General features: G+C 38.4%; 1 protein-coding gene across 1 annotated transcript in view; it reads right to left on the bottom strand.

Moving 5' to 3' along the window:
* LOC308552000 (putative helicase senataxin) overlaps positions 1–23,636 on the bottom strand; it is a gene marked incomplete at both ends in the record, with an annotated part of 51,728 nt that overhangs the window by 26,637 nt on the left and 1,455 nt on the right. Inside the window, 9 exons of the mRNA XM_081126941.1 lie at positions 2,788–2,887; positions 5,355–9,479; positions 9,948–10,035; positions 10,150–10,321; positions 12,354–12,473; positions 13,488–13,707; positions 14,956–15,065; positions 17,387–17,600; positions 19,377–19,566. Of these exons, the coding sequence (XP_080983067.1) occupies positions 2,788–2,887; positions 5,355–9,479; positions 9,948–10,035; positions 10,150–10,321; positions 12,354–12,473; positions 13,488–13,707; positions 14,956–15,065; positions 17,387–17,600; positions 19,377–19,566 (5,339 nt within the window). The remainder of the gene's footprint in view (positions 1–2,787; positions 2,888–5,354; positions 9,480–9,947; positions 10,036–10,149; positions 10,322–12,353; positions 12,474–13,487; positions 13,708–14,955; positions 15,066–17,386; positions 17,601–19,376; positions 19,567–23,636) is intronic.

The following is a 23,636-nucleotide window of genomic DNA, read 5'->3' as shown; positions in this document are numbered from 1 at the left end:
CTTCCCCCTCCTCTCTCTCTGAAGTCAATAAAAACATATTTTAAAAAAACATATTTTAAAAAAACATGAATTATAAGGTAGGCTAAGGAATTAGACAATGTGATATGGGACCAAATGATCCAATAAAGAAGAAATGAGTGCATAAAAAGACCCATGCATTCAGTGGACATGAGATTTATGACAAACACAGCTTTGCAGAGCACAGAGAAAGGATGGTCTTTTCAATAAACAGTACCAGGATAACTCCATATCCACCAGGAAAAAAATGAAACATGACCCCACATTTCACTCACACACTAAAATCAATTCCAAGTTGGTGAGACAACAAATCCTCTTTACTTTTTCTGTAAAGAGCCAAACCTTTTCTTTGCAGGCCACAGTAGCATTGTTCATAATACACTGTGTGGGGAAGTTAACACCGCAAGCGTGAGGCTGTGACTGAGGAAGGCCTTCTTACATGGTTGGCCCTTGTCATCTGGTAACTTGTATTCAGGACAGTTCTCATCATTCACTGATGAGCACAACTCACTAGACCTAAAATGACTGCAGAAAGAACAGGGTTTTGCCAAGCATTCTCTTTCCTTCTGGAAGTCAGGAATTCAGATCAGGCAGAGGGGGTTGCAGACGCTGAGTCCTACCCTAACAAGCTTCCCAGGTAGGTGACATTTCACCTGTGTTGCTAGGACTCATGACTGGGAAAATTGTGTCGTGTGTGACTCCACTGGGAAAGGACTTGGGAAGATTTCTGGTTCCCTCCAGGCTTCACCCCATGTTGTTTTTTTTTTTTCCCCCTTTGCTGATTTTGCTTTGTATGCTTTTGCCATAATTAAGTCACAACCAGAAATATATGTTGAGTCCTCTCAGGGAATCACTGAACCTGGGGATGGTTTTGGAAAGCCCTGACACACAGGCCAAAACTGATGGGGACAAAGTCTACCAACAGTAAAACTGTGATCTGAGCTTACAATGACATACTAGCACAGCGACAAAGAAAAACAAACCCAATATGAATACAAAATTGATGAACTATACAGACATGTTAAATAAAAGAAGACAGACCCAAGAAAATGCTATGTGAGACTATATGGTCAACATAAATGCGATTGTAGGTAAGTGGTTGGAGCCTCAGGGTCATGGGTTTGATTCCCAATCAAGGGCGCAACCTGGGGTTGCAGGTTCGATCCCCAGCCCTGGTTGGGGTGAGGGAGGCAACCAATCAATGTCTCTCTCTCACATCCATGTCTCTCTCTGCCCCCTTCCACCTCTCTAAAAATCAATGGAAAAAAATCCTTGAGTGAAAATTAACAATAACAAAAAAAACACACCACACACAGAAAAAGACAAATGCCAGATAATTAGCAATATAAATATTTACAACAAAGCATCCAAATTAAAACGAAAACCTAATAGAAGAAAGGACAAAGGGCACTGACAGACAATTATCCCTATCCCCTCACCCCCAATAATACAAATGACCAGTGAATATCTGGGGACAAAAACCACAATCTCAAATGAGATATATTTTCATGTATAAAGTTAAAAAGTTTAAACCAGCAAATGATCCTGCATTAGATGTGAAAATGATACTCCTTTTGGTAAGCAGAGGAAACATGAATCAAAATCTCAGAATGTGCTGCGTCCTATATTACCAGCATGGAGATTCATTCAGTGTTTCTAATAGTGAAAAACCATAACCAATGTCCACGTCTAGCGATGATCAGTTATATGGAACTAAGGAATATGCTTACAGTGGCATAACTACAAATATTAAATGTACTGTCATTATTGAATAACTCTGAAAAGACATTTAAACAAAAATTAGTCAAAGCTCATGAAAGCAGGAATTTTATGTTTTCTTAACAGCTAAATACCCAGGATCTAGAATCATATATGACCAGATAGTATACACAAGGTGGGGCAAAGGTAGGTTTTCAGTTGATTGTATGAAAAATAACACAATAATTAACAAACAGTATTACACAAATAAACTTGTTTTGTGTATTCACAGTTGCAAACCTACTTTTTCTCCACTCTGTAGAAAGCAAGTAAATATCTGTTGAATAACTGGTCACAAAATAGGTAGAATGACCCAGCCGCCCCCCCCCCAAATAGGTAGAATGACTCATCCCCCTCCACACACACACACAATTTGCACAGGTGAGTAGAAAGTCTGGCAGAAAGACAAACACTGGTGTGTTCACAGAATTTCCTATGAATGATAAAAGTAGTGGGTGATGTCTATTTTATTGTTGGCTAACATTATCTGAATGTTCTATAATAAACATATAGTACCCGTTCCAAAACAGACACATTCATTTTTTTCTTAAGTGAATCTGCAGAAGAGGATGGATTATTTGATGGAGTGGGTAGGATGTACCCTTATTTTCAAGAGTTCTGAATATGTGACTTATTTATAACTAATACATAAATGTGACTATGTGTTTCACACTGATTATAAAATGAAAATACAGCAAGATAATTTACGAGGAATCTACACTTACTATAACCCACCCCTCATCCCATAACACACCCTTCGCTTACCCTCTCTCCCATGCACAGCTTCCCTTGGACACTTTGGCCTGTGGTATTTATTTATGGAATGATTAAAACCATAAGTTTTAGATGCACAACTGTCCCAGTAATTATGCTCATTAAGACTTTAAGCATATCCTTTGTAAGAGGTTATAAAATCAGTTTAAGAACCTGTGTCCCAGAAAACTCAATATTTCCTCAAATAGAAATGTCCAATTATTATATAAGTGCCAAGTTACATAAGAAATAACTTACCCACAAACTCCCAGTATTTTTTATATTCTGCAGGGAATTTTCGTAACTGCAATGCATAGAATTTTCCTTTATTTGGAGAGTTGATCCATTCCTGTGCTACCTATACAAAGCAAAAAAGCAAATTAAGCAAGCAAAAACATTCTGGAAAGCCAATGCTAAGCAGCAAAATTTCCCAAAGGAAGCCATAGTAAAATGTAGAACCCTCCAGAGCTTAGAATCCCAGTTGACAGAAAGACAAAGTTAATTGAGGATTTCCAGTTTCCTGTTCAGCATGTAAGGATCTTAGAATTCACCACTTCAATCTAACAAGTAAAAAGCTGAACAAGGTGAAAAATCAACAACTCTTCCTATATTCCACAAAGAAGTGAGGCTGCTGCCCCAAAAACTGGAGAGACAGGGAGGTGGATACAGAAAACCACAACATAGAGGTTAAGTAGAAACCAGTGTCAGGTAGGAAAACCTGAACTTTGACAAACTACTAGAGGTTCAGTATGAACAACTCTAATGTTAAAAACTCTAGGGGGCCCACACTTATGACTTTTACCTCTGAGAGCTTTACCAGGTCCTCCACAGTGAATACTGGAGAAAAATTCCTTTGCTTCCAGCAGGGGGAGGGGAAGAGGAATGATTTTGAAATATACCAGAGCACAAAAGACTTCTTAACAAGGCCTGCTCTGTGGGGAACTATTTTACCAGAGCCTAACCTGCTGGGGTTTTATCAAAACCTCATATACTTAGCGGAAGAAAAGTAAGCAAGTCCAAGTCCAGCCCATTCTAGCCTTTGTGTCCCACCTAAGGAAGTGAGGGACTGACAAACATTGAGTAAAGCTCACAGTCCAGAGGTACAGGGTATCACAGGACTGCAGGACATTTCCACCTCCCCGACAACACCCCACATTACTGAAGGCCTATTTACTGCTGTTTCTTTCACCCAGTATACCATGTTTACCTTTCCACAAAAATTACAAGACATCCTCAAAGACAAAAAACACAACTGATGCTGGCCAGTGTGGCTCAGTTGGTTGGGTATAGTCAGTTTGATTCTGGTCAGGGCACATGCCTGGGTGTTGGGCTCAATCCCTGGCAGGGAGCATGCAGGAAGCAGATGACCAATGTTACATTCACACATAGATGCTTCTCCCTTCCTCTCCGAAAAAAATCAATTAAAATATTTAAAACATACACACACACACAGCCCTAGCTAATCTTGCTCAGTGGTTAGTGTCAGTGAACCCATGGACTGAAGGGTCCTGGGTTCAATTCCAGCCAAAGGCATGTACCTTGGTTGCAGGCTCAATACCCAGCTCTGGGAGTCCTGGGGGAGGCAACCAAACCGTGCCTCTCTTGCATTGATGTATCTCTCTGTCCTTTGTACTCTCTCCTTTGGTGAAGATTAAACACACACACAATTTGGAAAACAAGTATCTGAACCAGAGTCAGATGAGGCAGGGTGTTGGAACTATCAAACCAGGGATTTAAAGAACTGTAGTTAATATGCTGAGGTACTGGAAAAAGAAGACCATGTAAGAATAGGTGAGTAATGTAAGCAGATATATATATGATAACAAGGAATCAAAAAGAAATGCTAGTGATCAAAAGCAGTGGAACAAAAATGAACAAGGCCTTTGATGGGCTCATTAGCTTGGATAAGGAAAGACTCTCTGACCTTGAGACTACAGCCACAGAAACTACCAAAGCTGAAAAGCAAAGAGGAAAAACTAGGAAAAAAAGAACAGGATATCCAAAAACTGTCAGACAAATGCAAAAGGTGCAATGGACATTTAATGGGACACCAGAGGTAAGGGGAAAGAACAGAGCAACATTTAAAGCTCTAAGGACTAAGAGTTCCCCCAAATTAATGTCAGACAACGAATCACAGATCCAGGAAGCTCACAGAACACCAAGCAGAATAAATGTCAAAACAACAAAAAACACACACCCAGGACTTACAACACTGCTGGGTGCTAACACTAGAGAATTATCAGCTGCTTTCCTGAGATTCAAACCTAACTGGGAATGGGGTATTTCATTTGGCAGTCCTCAGGCCGAGTGAGGCTGAGAAGAATCAGAACAGGCTGTGCTGGGGGATTAGAAGGGAGTTAGCTGACGGGAGAGCAGCTGCTATGGTGAGTAAGAAACTGGGAAGACAGAAAACAGAAATTTAGGATTTACTGTTTTTTGTTTCTCCATGTAATTTATCCTTAGCTATCTCTTCAAGGAAACTTGAGTGAAGGCCTACATTACTTTTCAAAAAAACAACAAAAAAAAGCAGATGGGAGACTATCTCCTCTGAGCAGCCTTCCCTTCGCACTGACACACATGTCCTACTGGGCTAGCTGAGGACATGGTGCATCAGCACTGAATTGTGCCTATAGCTCAAGGGCAGAGGTGAAGGAAATGTCCACCAGCATCTTGAGCAGCATATGGCAGATGTCAGCTCCACGTGAAGTCTAGAAGCTGCAGTACCACAAGCCCAGTTGTCTTAACTGCCATCCATCACTCAGCAGGGTCAAGAAAAGAAGCAACTTCAAAACCTGAATTATGGTATAATTAAAATCCATACTTACTGTTTCAAAAGTCCTCAGCATCACCAAAGGGAAAAATACATTGAAGTACTCTCCACAGTCTTGAAATCTGACAGGCATGGGTCTTGAGATGTTCTGATAAAGACTTGGTGGGGGCCCACACTGGTCAAACTTCACAAACATCTCATACTTCCATTTCAAGACCTCTTTGACGAAGGTTTCGAAGATGAACTGTGATGACAAAAGAATGTTGACGGGAGAAGATGAAAAAGCTTTACTTTCAGCAAATGGGAGTCTCAACCCTTGCCTGCTGGAGTTACCCGGAGTTGGAGAATGAAGAACACTATACAAACTCTCCACTTCTCCCATTGGTTTTGGAGACACCAAAGAGGCTGGCTGTGGTACTTTCGAAACAGACTTATTTTTTAGGCTTGGAAGTGCTGAGGCACTTTCCAAAGACTTAAAAAGATGAGCAATTCGTGAAGTACTGCTCGAGCTAAAAATCTTCGTAGTAGAAGGTCTCAAATGTTTAGATGCAGAAAGAGGCAAGGCAGGTTTACGGAAGACATCTTCATCAGCTGCTTTAGCTTCAGAGTGTTTTGAGCAGTAGTGGCCATCGTTTTTCACAGCCTCAATACAATCTTTGTACTTGCACCTTGCACTCCTTAAAGATTCCAATTGAGGCCAATACACAGAATCTTCTTCTGCCTGAACTCTGTCTTTCCAATGGACTACTTCAATGAGTCTATCATCATCTTTATGTTTCTCTGAAACCAAGCCCCTATCTTCTGGATCATGTTGTGTTAAAAATATATCATCTCCCTCCATATCACTGTCAGAGTCAGGCTGTCCCTTTTTCAAAGCTGCCACCTCTAAATGTTGTTCAGTCAGGCTGCCTCCACTGAGAAGGTCCTCTGAAGTAGAGACCATTAACACTGGGGAATTACTCAGGTTCAGAAGACCACTATTGCCAGCCAACGGAGAAGCGTATTTTGCTATCTCAAGTTCTCGTTCAGGAGACACACACTTTGCTGACTGATTTCTACTGCTGTGAGCCTTTGCCTCAGCTCCTTCGTTGTCACTGTCATCTGACCTATCTAACTCTGCTGTAACTATGTCAGAATTCCAGGCTGCACGTGGTTCTGTTCTTGTAGTGTCCACACTTTCATCAAGTCCCTGTCTGTTCTGCCAAGATTTGGGTTTCATCTGCCTTTGAAACTGAAGATCTTCACTAAGAAGCAGTTTATCTTTCACAGGACGAGTCTGAGGAGAAATTAGTTTAGTCTTTATTTGGGTATCAATTACTCCAACAGTTCTTCCATGGTCACGTAACTGGCCTATAATATCTAAAGATTGCTGAGACAACTCAAATGCCCTACGAGGAGCCTTTTTCAGGCCAAGTTTCTCAGCCATTGAAGCTGGTTCAGGACACTGGTGAAATTTTTTTGGTGGCACTATAGCAGGAGCTGTCCTACAACTTATATAATTTGAACTTTTATTCTGCCCTTTTTTAGTATTTGAATGTGTTTTCTTAGGCAATTCAGATACTGAGACACTCCTAATAGGTTTGGAATAAGTATGCTTTGGAGACGACTTCTTCAGGGAAACTGAAGGGGCTCTCTCAACACTTGAATCAGGAGATGTCCTTATGTCTATAATTTTTAAATCATTTTCAGTTAGGTATCTCTCATTAAGAGTATCAAATTGGTCCTCATTTCTAATAGAAGATGAAGACATTGAAGATTCTTCAGCCATCAGTTTATTAACTTGTTTTCTATTGGGCTTTTTTACTTGAATTTCACACAATTCCTCAACAGTACTACTTTCTACAAACTCAGTACCCTCTGATCCTTCACTGGTAACTTCTTCCAACATAAGATAGTCTGTATCATAACCCCAATCATTTGTGGTATCAACTATATCAGTCAAACAGGAATTTTCTTCATCCCCTTGAACTGAATTCCTGTTGTCTGGTTTCTGATTTTGCCAAACTGAAAAAGCTTTCGGTTGGCTTTCAAACACAAAAACCTGAGAATCAGAGTCCTCAAACTGCATGCGGGAATCTGTCTTTTCTTTCTTTGATAGCTTCTTGTCCATATTCTTATTAGTTACTGAAGTACAGTGCCCTGGAAATTCTTTCTCAATGCACATTTTATTTTGTTTCATGTGGTTCTCAAAATCCAAAATCTGTTCATCACCATCATCATCTGAATCTGAAATAATTTGTCCATGGCAGGTTTCCCTGACATTTTGGTTGGCTCTGCAACTTCTTTTATCTTTTAATTTTCTCTGTAGCTGGGATGAGCTTTTATGAGATGAATCTGAAGGAAACTTAATGACATTGGCTTGAACTATTAAAGATAATTTGTGGAGGTCTCTATCTACCTGAGAATCTGTTAAGGTGTCACACTGAAGACTGATGCTAGGGTCCTGTTCTCTAAGGTCAGAAAAAACCTGATCTGTGCTCTTGCTAATTCCCTTATCTCTTGAACCAAGTAAAGTCACAGGATCTTTAAAAGGAGTTGTTCTATGCATGAAAGTATTGATAATGTCTGTATATGATACCAAATCTTTATCAACCTGACACTCCTGTATTTGACAATCACTGCTACTGGAAGAAAGAACAGTTAACTCTTTGTTCTTCAATTGTTTCTTTTTCAGCAATAAATTGTTACGAGATTTTTGTCCTCCACTTTTATTATCCAGACTATCATCAGCATCTAAAGAGGGGATGTGTATGAAGCTATCCCTTTTCTGACCTGTGGTTTCTGTCCTTAAACAGAAATTTTCAGTGTTGGAGACAGTCAGGTCTCCTTCTAAGTCCATAGTATTATTGACCAAGGTACTTTTCCTTTGTTGCTTCTTTCTCACACAGGATAACTCAGCGCAGATTTCACTTTTCTGTGCCTTAGTATTTGCTTTTGAGGTCTTGCCAAGAACATCATACTTTAGAGAGAAGTCCTCTTTTGATGTGGACACTGTGTCCAGAGAATCAGTGTTACAATCAGTCAACAAATGTGTTGACATAATTACTCCTCTGTCAGATCCACTTTCTGCATCATTTCTTGAAGTACATTTCTGTGGTATACATGATGAATTATCTTTTACAGACTTCTGCTTCCTTGTGTGTATTTTAACTCGATCTTGGGCTCTTTCAGTGGTAAGGTTGTTACGACTATGCATTAGGTATGACCCAGCTGAGAGATGGTCACCTAGTTTCAAATCTTTTATATAATTTTGCTCATTACCTTCTTCTACAGTATTACTTGCTTTCCTTAACATACTGCTCTCTTGCACTTGATACACATTAGCTTTCACTGGCTCTTTAGAAAATGCTGGGCTGCATCTTTCCAGACAGTGCACATCTTTTTCACATGCCTTCCCTTTGTGTGCACTGACCTCTTTACTGTAAGAGGAAGGAGGGATTTTACACGGAGGGGCTGGCTCCGCCAAAGCAGTACATTGAGGCACTTTGACTCTTATGTTTCTAATAATTTGCTTTAAACAAATTTGTAACTCGTGGGTTTCCTGACTAGTCAACTGCCAACCTAGAGATAAATTTCCTCGCAGGAATAAATTGAGCTTATCCCAGAACTGCTTACAAAGAGTCTGCTGCCCAACCTGATAACCTTCTTTAAGGAGACTTCTAATCAGCTGCACACAAGCAAGTTGTACAGAGTTAGATGGCATTGAATGCAGTGACAGAGACGTTACCATTGCTGCTCCTCTGCAGCCACTGCCAGATGACATCTCAGAACTCCGTGCAAATGCAGTGGTAGGAAGCTTGGCACATTTCACAATGGCTTCTACCCACTGCTGGGAGCTAACCCACAACAAATGCAAACATTTTTTACTTCTATGCAGTTCAACAACTGACACCAAAATGAGGAAAAAAAACTCAGTGACTTTGTCACACACCACAGCTGTTTGGCTAAGAACATCTTTGACTTGGGAGTACAGATGGTGAATGACCTCTACTATATAAGCCACACCCAAATCCTTAAGATCCATGAGGGACTGAACAAAAGGGATAAACCACAGAAATGTGCTGTTGTGAACACGCATGTCTTGACCAATATCTGACTGAAGAACACTGGCTAGTGTTTCCATTTCTTCATACATGTTAGGACAATAATCTGGGCAAATGGCGGATCTCCACCCTGAATCCTAAAATGAAAGAAATACTGACATTCAGACAAGCAAGCATCATTCATGATAGGATTAGCACACAAGTTGTAAATAAGAAAATATATGACTCAACTTTCCTATTTTGGTTTACACATACTCCCAATAAATTGAAAATATAGTTCAATTTTGATGGGCAAGTTTCAAGTAATGATAAACTTACAACACCTCCATGTACTCTGCCTTGTTTCCATTAGCTGATTTTGATTTCTAGTCATGTCACTTACTTCCCCATCCCATAAACTTCCACCCTTCCTACCTGCACTTAAAATTTAGTTTCCCATTAGTCCCATGTGCACAATACATCTGGTTCAACCATAAAGCCTTTATGTAGCAGTCAATACAGAATAGCAACATATCATAAAATATGCAATCAACTTACCATGTAAAACATGTTCTTACAATATAAAAGCAATACAGTGTCACCTAAATGCTCAAACTGTTTCATACCTTTTTGTTCTTTTCAGGGTTATAACTGTACACAATCTGGCTGCAAGTCCCCATATTATGCAGACAAGACTCCAGTTCTGGCCTGGCCCTTAAATATTACAATAAATAGAGATTACAGAAATGAAGAAGAAAATTTCCCCATTGTTAAGATACAACAGAGTTCCTTACAGATAACTGAGATCCTGGCACATTACAAACTAACCTCACAGAGCTGTTCCGTATATTCTGGATCTCTCTATTATAGCTCACATTGTTGATAATGGTCTGAAAGGCCTCAATAGGATCAATAAGTTGGCCCCAGACCTTAGATCCCAGGCAATCCAGAACGACCATGAAACAGTGCAGTGCTGGCCAGAAAGGATCTTCACTATCATCTGAAATACAACGGAGTTATTGCCAAATTACAAAACAATCAAAAAAGACACTAAAATGTATTGAGAATTGAGCATTCTTTATCTGGGTAGCAATAAAACAAAGCAGCAAGTAATTGAAAGTAAAGCACTGCCAATCACAGGTTTTAAAAAGCTGGCAAAGTTTTAAATTGCTTTTGCATTTTTTCAAGCAATATTCTATGCCTATGTAAGAAATTTTTAAGTAAGAAACTAATTGAGGTAGTCCAGGTAAACACAACTTTCCACTGTTTGCCACACCTGAAAAGGTCTTTCCTACTTATAACTCAATTTCTCCCACAACTCCCTTCCTTCAATAAATCACAGAAGTAGAAAAAGGAAAGGGGGGGAAACCTTGGTATTTGTAGATTTAAACAAACCCCATGGTTTAGGGAAGCTAATGGGCAAGTGGAGGTGACCAGCCTTCATCTACCTATACTTTAGTGTGGCTTTGTCAGAATTCACTTTCCCCCAATGGTAGGAATTGCCATGACTGACAAGATCTAGCCCGCAATCCTTTCTTTCCCTCTTCTCCATCAGACGTGCAGTTGCAAGATACTGCCCCACTCAAAGAACTCCTAATGTTCCTTAATGTCTTCTAAGAAAATTCAAAGTCCTCAATCAAGCACTTACAAGGTCTTCCTCAACTGTTTCTCTGGGTTTTGTCACACTCCCTTAATCACTAGCATATCTGTAGCACAGACAGCTGCCTTTTCCCCAAACAAAAACCAGAATGCCTTCACTATCCACCACCTCTTAAAACCGTGCAGCCAAATCCAGCTCTGAAGCTTCTTCCCAAGTCACACATTCCCCAGCAGATGCTCTAACTCTCTGTGACTGGCATGTTATGAAGTCACCCTAGAATTGCACTGCCCTCAGGGCTCTTAGTCTCCACTTTTTTATCGGATAGTCATGCAGAGCTTGTCTGTACTTTCTTATTCTCTACTGCAGCTGATACACTGAAGTCTTATGCGTCATAAGCTGTCAAATTAAGAAAGAATATCACTTAGCTGAAAACAATAAAGGTTTCAAAGAGGAGTGACTTTCTGAAGGTTAGGGGAGTTAGATTAGAGAGAACAAAATTCTATGTGCAAGGCATACAGAAAGAAATGAACAATTGACATAATAAACACTGGTAAACAAATTAGTAATAGCCTTAATCAGGAATAATCTAACAAAAAAATGTGACTAAAAAAAAAAACATTCACATTATCTCAGAATCTCCCACAAATGAGTTTATATCCACATTGAAATTGCCTAAGGAGAGGTTAAAGTGGGAAAATTATATTCATTATGTTTTAATAGGATCCAGCATGATCTTTATTGTTTCATTCATTCATAAAGAATACGAGACTAGAAACACTTATTTAAACACAAATCCTCCCCAATCAATTTCATACAACCATGAGCAAATGAAAAATTGGATCTAATAACAAACATGACTACAAGTTTTAGATCTTGTTTTCTAGACTCTCTAAGCAGCACTGTCCCAGAGAGCTTTCTATGATTATGGAAATGTTTTACATCAGTACTGTTCGATACAGTAGGCACCAGGCATATTTGGCTACTGAGCACCTGAAATATAACTGGTAGACTTGTAACATCAAAATTTAAAGAGCCACAGTTGGCTAGCAGTTACCAGGCTGGTCAGTGAAACAACAAAGTACACCAAAATGAAACAAAAAACGGTGGGAAAAGAGAGACTTTCTCCACAATTTAAACTATGTTGTTATTAGAAATTTATCTCCTACAGATTCTAGTCTTAATTCTGCCACTAAATGGGTGTTTCAACACGAAAAATTAAGTTCACTCTGGGGAGCTCCATCTCTTCTACGATGAAAGTAAGTTACTGAATTAAACTCTAACAGTCCCTCTGATATAGAATTCTGAATGTGACCTAAACCATAAAAGTTTCCTTTTCTCCACACATACACCCATTCTTGCAGTGAAACCAGTATTTTAAAAGTACATCATCATTACAGCATTAAAAAGCATTTAGTAAATACAGTGCCATTACCCTCTGACTGTCTCTCCATGGTGTGAAGTATTGACTGCATGAAATCATACTGTCTGTCTGAGCCCAACAACAGTGACTCCATGGCTTGCTCTTCAACAACGGTCAGAAGCATGCAGATACCTGTAAAATCATTTATGGTTTCCTTGGATTGATTAAGTAACAAGACTCTAATGCTTCCTCTGGATTAGTTGGTAAAAGAATAACAAGGCAGGCCCTGGCTGGTGTTTCTCAGTGGTTAGAGCACTGGCTCACACACTGAACAGGTTTGATTCCCAGTCAAGAGCATGCATCAGGGTTGCAGGTTCCATCCCCAGCTCCAGTTGGGGCAACCAGTGCGTCTCTCTCACATCGATGTTTCTCTCTTTCTCTCTCTCCTTCCCTTCCTCCCACGCTCTCTAAAAACCAATGGAAAAACTATCCCTGAGTGAGGGTTAATGATGACAAAAAGTTATTAACAAGGCAGAAAGATGAAGGCAAAACAGAATCCTGTTCCTCAAATATTTAATTCTGACATTTTCTTATACAACCCCTTCTAAGTAACAGGACTTCAGACTGACTTAAGAATAAAAAGGGGACATGGTATGAACTTGGTTAGAAAACAACTTCTAAGATGACTATGGCACAAACTGAATTTCATCAAATCTAAGATGGACTCAATTTTAAGATCAGCATATTTCAAGTAACAACTACTGCCAAATACTACCCATGACTGTAAAACTTCAAATCAATGAAGTAGGGTGGAATTATTCTGAGTCAGTGCAGAACTTGTTGAAAACCAAAGCTACTATCTCTTTCTATGGGAAAAATATTTTACAGATGGGACAAGACGCATATAGCCTCCTTTTAAAATAGATCAAACCCTATTCAAGTCTGCTCTATCAATATTTATTTATACCTAGTATTACTTCAAGTAACAGACTTATTTGCTATACTTGAAAATGTACCTCTTACACGGATGGTTTGTTTAAAAACAAGATGTGTAATGGTTACACCAATGTAATGACAAAAGAATTGAAAACTATGAAATCCTGTATTTAGCAATTTTGATAAGATTACCAAGAGATCACTTCCTTTGCAGTATATCCGTAAGAACTACAGAAAAAATACTAATATTTGAGTAGTGACAATACTTACCTAACCAATAGTTTTTGTAGTTGGAAGTGTCATACATATGTGAGGGTAGGATGATCAGTTTACCCTTCTCAATGACAGAAGAAGTATAAATGTCTGGATTTTCTAAAAGCCCCAACTCAATGACTTTAAAAAGGCAAGTCAAAACCTCCTGTAAATCATAATAATCATCTCTTTCCACTTTTCCCAAGTTTTTTGCAGTCAGTATAGCCCAACGCCGAACCTAAAAGCATAACACATTCGTTACTTCATTCAACAAACAATTGTCTGCACACAGCAAAAACCTGGTTAAATAGGATTCCCTATAGATTTTAAAAGACACAAGACTGGTTAGAATGTTGTCTTGAAACATGAGATTTCGGTTCAATCCCTGCTCAGGACACATACAAGAATCAACCAATGAAACTTTTTTTCCTCTCTCCATTCCTTTCTATAAAATCAATTTTAAAAAACAAAATAACAAAAACAAAAAAGTTTTAAAAGACGAGATACTAATCAATGCAACGAGCAAATCTTATCTGATCCTGATTTGAATAAACTAACCCTAATAAAGCATTTATGAGATCATCATTTCCATTCATTTAAATGCTGGAAATGACATTTAAAAATTATGTTAGGTGTGAGTATTGTGCTGTTTTTCCCCAAAGTCCTTATGGACTTCTGGTCAAGATGTCAAAGTAGGTAAATGATGTGCTGCTTGCCTCCTCCCACAATCACATCTAAACTAAATTATAGAACTGCCACCCTTGAAAACCACCTGGAGACTAGCTAGCTGAACAGAACCCCTATGACTAAGGATGTAAGATGAACCATATTGAGAGTGCAAAAATAAATAGTCCTCACCTTTTAGAGAATTTCTGAAGTGTTTTATGGATTAAATGCTCTGGTGTCTTAAGGTTTGCTCTAACGAATCCCAAAGTGGAGTATACTATTGACCACATATAATTGATGCTCATTCATGAATGTAAAGGGCTTCACTAAAAACTTCTACTTTTGTATGTTTATAATTTTCCATGATAGAGGACATTTTTAAAAGGGAAGAAAAAATGAACAGAGGAACCTCAAAAAGAAAACCTATGCAGTAGGTTCGACAGGAGGGTTCCATACTCTTGTGTTGCTCCCTGTTGCTGTTCTTGCCTCAGTACTGTTCTCTCATATTCCTTTTCATTTCCAGTGCCCAGGAATTCCTTCCCTTCCCCCTCTACCCCACAAGCACTTTAAAAATCTCATCCATTAGCAAAACAATTTTTTCACACATTGTTAACAATGTGAAAAAATTTCCTTGTGTTGAAGCGGGTAGGCAGACGACAAAAGTGAGAACAGTCCACTGGTTCAGGTCAGCACACTGGGAAGAGCTCAAAGTGTTCCCTTCTCTGTCTTCTGAGCTGAATGCAACTGAAACCTCTAATACAGCTATCTACATGTGCAAAAAATAACATATGTCCTTCAGTGACCTAATACTCATACTCACCATTTCATTGGGATGGACCAAAAACAAATAGATCCCTGGCTGTTTCTCAAAAACCGGAAAGGAGCAATTCGCTTGTTCCATCCGACAGAGTGCTTCAACACATAACTCATCTAAATAGAAAAAATAAGGCAGTAAACATAAGACATACATTTTATCAACTTATCCAGTCTCTAAATCTGATGCCCTCAGTTGTTCTCTAAGTAAATGAAAACGTGTTCCTTGTAAATGCAGGAAAACTATGTACCTATTTGAAGTACGAACTAATCCCAATGTGGTTCCTATGAATCATTCTGACTTTACTAGCGTACACACCTTTTTATAAGTCCAATTTCATTAGCATTTTACATTTTGATACATGTGGACTTTATTTGGCACTGGAATGATAAAGTCACTCTTCCCCCCATCCCCAATAGCTATTTTATCCTGCTCTCATTTATTTAAGAATCCATTTTTCCTACTGGTTTGAAATGCTACCATCATTAAACAGTAAATTCCCCAAATATCCCTGCTTTATGTCTGGACACTACTCCGCTCCAATATGTGAGCCCTGTTCTAGCTCCTGTTCTTTATGGAAATTTTTTCATTACTCTTTCATTTCTGTTTTTTTTTTTCTTAATTTATATTTACTGTTTTAAGTATTATAGATATCTCCTTTGACCCCTTCTGCCCCACAACCACCCCTCCTCCCAGGCCTTCACCATACTATTGTCTGTGTCCAGGGGTTATGCATATATTCATCTAAATTCTTTGGTTAATATCTCCCTACCCCCCCACCCCTACCTTCCATCTGAGATTCCTCTATCTGTTCCATGCTTCTGTGTCACTAGATTTAATTACTCTTTCAAGTACCCTCACTTGTCCTTAATCCCTCAGCCATTCACTCTATCAGATGAATCAAGTCAAGTTTGTTAAGTTTCAAAGACTATTGTTGATGACAGTGGCTGGCATTGGGGAGGAGGAAATACTGACCTGGAAAGCATAAGGGGAGTTTTTTTTTTTTTATCCTCACCTGAGGATATTTTTTCCATTGCTTCTTCATAAAGAGTAGGGGGGAGAGGGAAAGGGGAGAGGGAAGGGAAGGGGGAGACGGGGGGAGGGGAGGGGGGAGAGAGACAGACAGAAAGATGGAGAGGAAGAAACATCAACCGGTTGCCTCCCACACTCTCCCAGCCAGGGCGAGGGACAGAGCCTGCAACCAAGGTATGTGCCCTTGGCTGGAATCAAACCCAGGACCCTTCAGTCTGAGGACCAACACTCTAACCACTGAGCAAAACCAGCTAGGGCTAGGGGGTTTATTTATCTGAGTGGTGGCCACGAAAGTTGTGTTTAGTTGTGAAAAAACATCAAGTTTATATGCTTTTCTAGACACAGTGTTAATAAATATTAAAAAAATGGCTTGTCAGAATTTTAAAATCCATTTTTAACATATTTGATCAAATCTTTAGATCAACTTTCCAGTTTACTGAAAATACAGAGGATAGGGACATAAATAGCATCCCCCAAAAGCAATGAGAAAAATCCAGAATGTGCATTATTCTATAGGGCAACTATATGGTTCAAGTCATCAATAAAAGAACAAAAAAAACCCCAAAAGACTACCAGAAGAACAAAAGGTCTGTGTAGAGGCATGAATGAATACACACTTTTAGACTAAAAGAGATAAGGGGAAACAAATGTAACAATGTATAATCCCTGACTGGACTCTAATTTAAACAAACCAGCCAAAAAAATTTAGTTACTGGGAAAATGTAAATATCAAATAGATATTAAATGCCTTAAAGGTGTCATTTTGTTAAGATCTGACAGATCAGGAAAATGTCTTTACTTCTGAGAGACTCATACTAAGAAATGAAGCATAAAAGGCCAAATCTAGGCAGCCATAACACAGTAATTAATGAAAACCACTGAAGCCCGGTGGTGTCCAGACAGAGACAAGTCTGCCTTTCCCAAGCTCTGCCCCCAATTTCCAAGGGGCAACTGCTACTTTCTGGAGACATTTTTTATTTTCACAACTGGGGTTGGGGGAGAGCAGGGTACTATAACGTCTAGTGGATAGAGGCCAAGGACACTGGTACACATCCTTACAGGGCACAGGACAGTCCCCACAACAAAGACTAATCCAGTCTAAAATGTCTATAGTGCCACGATTAAGAAAACACAAGAATGAAAATGAACTGGAAAGGTGAATAAAATATATAATAAAGCAAAAACTGTAAGATATTAGCAATTGTGGAATCTATGTGGTGTTTATGTGGCGTTCACTACATAATGTACTTTATGTTTGGAAACTTTGATGACAAAATACTGGGAAAAATATTAAGTATCATAATTACATGTTTAACAAACAGATTTTCATATAAACAAACCTAAATTCTTACAGTTTTTGAAATAATAAAACTGATGTAACTTGTAGAACACCCAAGATACTCACTAACACGCTCATGTAAAAGCAGATAAGGATATTTCAGGATTTCAAGAATAGGAACACGAAGTTTATTTTCAAAGTCCTGGCCAGTGAAGTCAAAATGTCGTGCCTCTCCACTGTTGTCTACTATATACAATTCATCATCATCATCTTCAATTTCTGCCCTCATGGATCTTTCAAAGTGATTTATGAGACGGAAGGTTTCTAATTCCCATAAAACCTACAGGAAAAGAAAAATGGGTAGTATGCTTTATACATTATAAACAAAATATACTGGATGTGATGATCTGCCTAAAATCCTTTTCCTAAGCATAAAGATTCAGAAATTTTAAGTACCAGACATCCCATATTAGATTTATTTGAAGAAAACAGTAATTAACTATGGCTACATTTATGATACGTACATGAATATGAGCCCTTGATTTTTCAGACCTTGACTTAACAGACATCAGATTTAACAGTTAAAATTTCCAGTCATGGCTAGTATTAGTCATTGGTTAGAACACTGGCCCTCAGACTGAGGGATTTCAGATTCTATTCCCAGTCAAGTGTATGTACCTCAGTTGAAGGATTGATCCCTGGCCCCAGTTGGGGAGCACATGGGAGGCAACCAATCAATGTGTCTCTCTCACATCGATGTTTCTATGTCATAGGTAAAAAATTAAATTTTAAAATGCTTTAACCAAGGTTTGCTTACAATTAAATTAGCAGGTTATTTTTCGTTATTAATTCACTTGTTTTTGATAAATGCTAGCGAACAGGCTGTATGTTGGAAAAAATACTGTAGTAATTTTGCATTACATATCTACAATTATAGTCTACCTACATATTTAAATCCAAGAGTCACAGCTCATAAACAATGTTCAATAGATAATTAGCACATGATCACACCACATGAGGTAATTGGTTCTGTTGTCCCTCAGCATGACTTTCTGCAGAGGTTTTAACTCATGCAGGTGACCTAAGCCATACCCCAACCTTGTGCATTTGTTTATTTGCTATGACTGGCGAATGCACACATTTACTAGACCTATATAGTATCAATTTAAAATTACAGTAATACATATAGAAAACTTTCCTGTAACATTAAACTTTTCATATACACTTTAGTTTAATTACACAAAGGTGTCTACCTAAGTAAATACAGGTAAACTAACTTGTCAATTTTTTAACATACCCATTTAGAAAACCTACAGTATTATATAACAGACTTTCAGCTTTAATGGACATACCCCTACACCCAAATTAGTCTGTTATTCTGAGGTTTTACTGTACACAGAGCACAAGAGGTTTAAACACTGCCTGTGGAGAGTTTCACTACCAGTATCTCAATATCCCAATCAACCCACTAAAAATGAAATAAGGAGTTGGGGCATCTTTGTCAAAGGCAAGAACTCAAGCCTTCAAACATGTAACTACTTTAAAACATCAGCTTTAGCATAAATGATTAGCACATGAATGCTTTGTAAATGCAAAAGTTTTCTCAACAGATTCATAACTAATCCATTCCCTCCTCCTCTCCATATATCTTTATAGTGTGCATTAAAACAAATACTCCAAGCTACATATTTAAAATTGTATGTTATACTTTGGTTTACTATGACTAGAAAACGTGCTTGCCCTTAAAGGTTTATAACACCCATTTAAAAATGAAAAGAGAAAAGTCACTCAAGCCGTTCAGACACATTGATTTACAACACTGTCAAATATACTGACATAAAAAAATGAACCAAACCACCCCACACTTCATAACATTGTTTTATTTCAAAATGACTAGAAGTGAGGGGTCATAAAATTCTGTTTTGGGTTCTGATTGAACTCCATTAGTCAGTGATCACTAACAGCATCTATTATATAGCAGGCAATGAATTAGGTACTAGAGGTACATATCAACCTTCAAAATTTAAATTATCAGTTCCCCGAATGCTTCCAAAAGAGTCCAAATTTATTCTTTTCCTTTTAATCAAGCTCCAAAAAACATTCCCCCTTAACTTACCTCATGCAAGAATGGCAGCCGGTCCCTTACTCTGTGGTACTCAGTCACACACTCGAAGCAGTAGCAGAGGTCTTCATCTGCTGTGTGGAATTCACTGGGCAGGGTCCTGGATGCATAACGCTGTAGGAAGTGAATGGTGCAAACGCCACGTGGCGTACACCAACAACATGTGCTCATTCTGTACCTGTACCTAGAAAACAAAACAAAGACTAAAGAAAAACAAAAAAAAAACTTCAGGCCTGTTCTATGTCAAGAATGGGTACACTTCCTCTAATGACCATCAACCTTAACTGGGAATGTACCTCCACCACATCCAGAGCCACCTGCTGGCCAGCTGTCAGTGGACTAAACTCAAATCTGAGCCCACTCCTCAAAACCTTGTCTTCGGCACGTGAAAAATGTAATGAAATGAAAGCACTCAGTTATTAACATCATAAGGCAATACAGATGTGCTCAAAAGTACGTAATACTGATGGAAAATATGTTCAGACAAAGAACTCTGTGTTTCCAAAGTACAGACTTTGGATAGTCTACTTAAGTAACGTACTGAAGCTGAGTTAAAAGCTCAGAAACCTATACATCCCCAAAAGCACACTCCAGAAATCCATGGAAACTTGAAAATCCGTAAGTACCAATAACAAAAACTCATATAGAGAAGAATTTTTCTCTTGTTTACGAAGTCTATATGCATATGAATTTGCACAGTGAATTGCACTATCTAGACTCACCGCTCATCAATACAGTGTAACAGCTACAAACAACCTACTGCTACTGATTCTGATACTCAGGGCCTCTACCATCCAAGATCAAGTGAAAAGGTTAAGATTAAATACTTTTCCAACTCCTAGCAGTCTCAAGGAGAGCAAAGTAGTAAGACCATACCAGGAAATCCCAAGAATCAAACGCACCAAAGATTTGAGTAAAGTCCTATGAGGCAGATGATATGGAAAAAGGATGGGGGCATGGCAAAGGAAATAGGAGCCAACCTAAAGGACCTATCAATTGCCAGAGAGCAAATATTTTGAACAAAAAAAATACAATATTGGATTAAAACCTACAGTATGAAGTAAATATACATGAATATCTGTACTAGTATAAATAAACGAGTGAAAGGATAAACAAATGTGGGAGGAGAGAGAAAATTTCCTTACAGAAGAATTCCAAATAATATATTGATACTCCCCATTCCATGAGGCGCAACTTAACTCTACCCCATCTCAAGTGTGAGCTGGACTTGGTGAACTGCCTCCAAAGAAGAGAGTATGTCTCTTCTTTGTCTAAAATATTTACAGTGGAGACACCCAGCAAACAACTCTAACCAACAGTTGAAGTTAAATCACCTGTGTAAGCCTCATTTTTAATTCCTGACATAATGTTAGGAGGAAGCAACTTCAACTCTGCAATTTGCTTCTCCAAAACCCATGATGCCCTAATCTATGCATGAGAAAAACATCACACACACCCCAAGTACCATCTCAACAGCTATCAGCCAGTCTAAAACAAGAATAAAACCACACTCAAGGGAATTAAAGCAAGGGCTCTTTTATACGAAATTAATGATTGATCGGGAATTGGGCTTGGAAATTATCCAACAAATCTCATCCTGAGAAACTTGATCTTCAGTATCCAGTTAATGTAAACTATCAGTCAAATGGGAAAGAAAAGTTGTGAAGCCAACTAAGTTCACTTCATAAACCAGATGGGCCTAACCCATGCATTCCCATCTCATAACAGGTAATGTTATGCTCAGAGAGATAAAACTGGTTAGTCCTATTATTTTTATGTATAAAGCACCTATATACATGCAGTGCACAGATATATATAATACATTATTAGTATTAAAATTCATGGAAAATTCATAGGAAAGATATGTCTAAAATATTTCCTTTTCAGGAAGTAGGAGAAGGGACAAAAAAGGTTAAGAAACATGAATTGAATACTTGGGTACAGAAACTTGGCAGTGTGAAGGCTTTGAATTCATATCACCCTAAAATTCAGATGACATCTTTTTGTTGTTGTTACTCACCCGAAGATATTTGTTCTCATTGATTTTTAAAGAATGGAAGGGAGGTATGGAGGGGAAGAGAGGAAGACAGGGAGAGAGAAAGGGCAGAAAAGAGAAAGAAATCGGTTGTGCCCTGTGCCGACAGGGCTGGGGATCAAACCTGCAATCCAGGTACTTGACCTGAGCAGGAGTCAAATCCAGACTCTCTGGTCCACAGGCCGATTCTCTACCAATGAGAAAAACTGTCCAGGGCCAGATGACATCTTGACAGAAATTATATTTTACTGCTGAGACTTTTGTAGCATAATTCCAGTTCTTTAAATACACTAAGTTTTCAAAATATTCCACTTTCTTCTTATACCCATGATTAGACTTATACACAAATGCATACATATAATCACATACATGTCTGTTTTATAAATTGACTTTTTATATTTATTAAATATTGTGCACTTTCTTCATGCTATTAGAAAAGAATTTAGGGTAGCTTTCAACATTTAAGCACTACATACAGAAAACAACACTTAAAAACGATATTTAAAAAGACAAAGCAATCCAAACTTCTTTAAAAGAAATTTAATTTCACTAAGTCCTAAATGAGGAGCTTCCTGAAGAGCAAAGCAAAAAAGATAACATAATGAGGTACACAGTCCTCACTTGAAGAACAAAAAGGGTATGTAATTTAGCTGGAGAGTCCTGCCCTTTCTTGATACTGGTTCTAACTGAAGTTCATTTTACTAATGTCTACCTTGCACAAGCGTGCTGCAAACTAGGGATTGCCAAGCAACATACTGAATGAATATCATTAGTTTTTGCAGGATATAAAACTATTTTATTCAAAGCAGATTTTCTTGTATCTCAAAGGCCAATCACACCACCAGAGTTAACGTCTGCAGAAGCTATTTTTTGGTGATCTAATTCAATGTGTGGAATAAACTCAGATTTAAGAACAGAAAATGAAACTTGGAAATTTCACAAACATCAATTATTTTGAGCATGATATGGCAGGAAAAAGACTGCAGTAAATTGAAACTTTGAAAAAAATTAGGGACTGAAGTAAAACAATAACTTTAATAGTTACATGTTAACAGAGCAGTTAACAAAACAAGCTTTCCATTAAGAAAATTTCTGTGTCTTTTTATTTCACTCAGAGCACTAAGCTACTTCACACTCAAAAGCAGGACTAAATTTTCTCAAAGTAAATGGGAGAATTGTGCTATAGTGTACATCACAAAAAGATACTTATGTGATTCTGCTCATTGGCCATATGTATAATTATATCCCCAAATCTAAATCATCACTGGCCTGATAGCTAAGCCCAGCAAATTCTGGATAGGACATACTGGTATATTACCATGAATCCCATTAAGTTTTTGCCCAACTCAGTTCTGGAGGTCAGTTTTGTTAATTTCGTCAGATTTTAATTGGAACCATTATGGAACCACAAATGAGGGTGTCCAGGGAATCCTCAAGCTGTAGGACAGAAAAAAGAACCATCCCAAGCATCAAAAAGAGCTCATTTTATATTGTCTACTTTGGACAATGATGTGTCAATAACATAGGATGCTTTATCAGAGGTGTAGCTATAACTTTCCATACACTCAATCTGGGGCTGATCAGCTAGCCAGAAACTTCATGTAACAATCACTTTCTTCCATCTTTCCCAGCTAAACTTCTTGAAAAAAATCATCTAGATTCACTTCTTCAGCTTCTCTGCACTCTGGTTTCTACCCTTACATTTCACTTAAAGTTTTCACAGAAGTCTTTCATTATCTCTGTATTACCAAATCCAGTAGGTTCTTGACTTGATGCCTCTAAAGCACACAAAAATGCTAACCATGGGGTAGGGGAGATGGAAGAAGACAAGGCGGGAAAAATGGGGAGGGAGAGAGACTTTACTCTGGGTGGTTTACATGTACAGATGTACAGATGTGTTACTGATTTCTACAAGTGAAACCTGCGTGGTTTTAACATGTCACCCCAATAAATTCAATTTTAAAAAATTTCAATAAGAGAAGGAAAAGATGTGATGGATAAAATGTTACTAATGGATGTAGATGTTATTTTTTTTAATCCTCACCTGAGGATATTTTTCTATTGCTTTTCAGATATAGTAAAAGGGAGGGACAGAGGGGGACACAGAGGGAAAGACAGAAGAGGGAGACACATCCAACTGGTGGCCTCCCATGAGCCCTGACCTGGCTGGGAGCAAGCCTGCAACAAAGGTACCTGCTCTTGAATGGAATCAAACTGGA

Source organism: Miniopterus schreibersii (assembly GCF_964146895.1).
Source record: "Miniopterus schreibersii genome assembly, chromosome: Y".
Lineage (NCBI taxonomy): Eukaryota > Metazoa > Chordata > Mammalia > Chiroptera > Miniopteridae > Miniopterus > Miniopterus schreibersii.
Note: the sequence above shows the minus strand (reverse complement) of the source record. Positions and strands in the feature narration are given on the sequence as shown.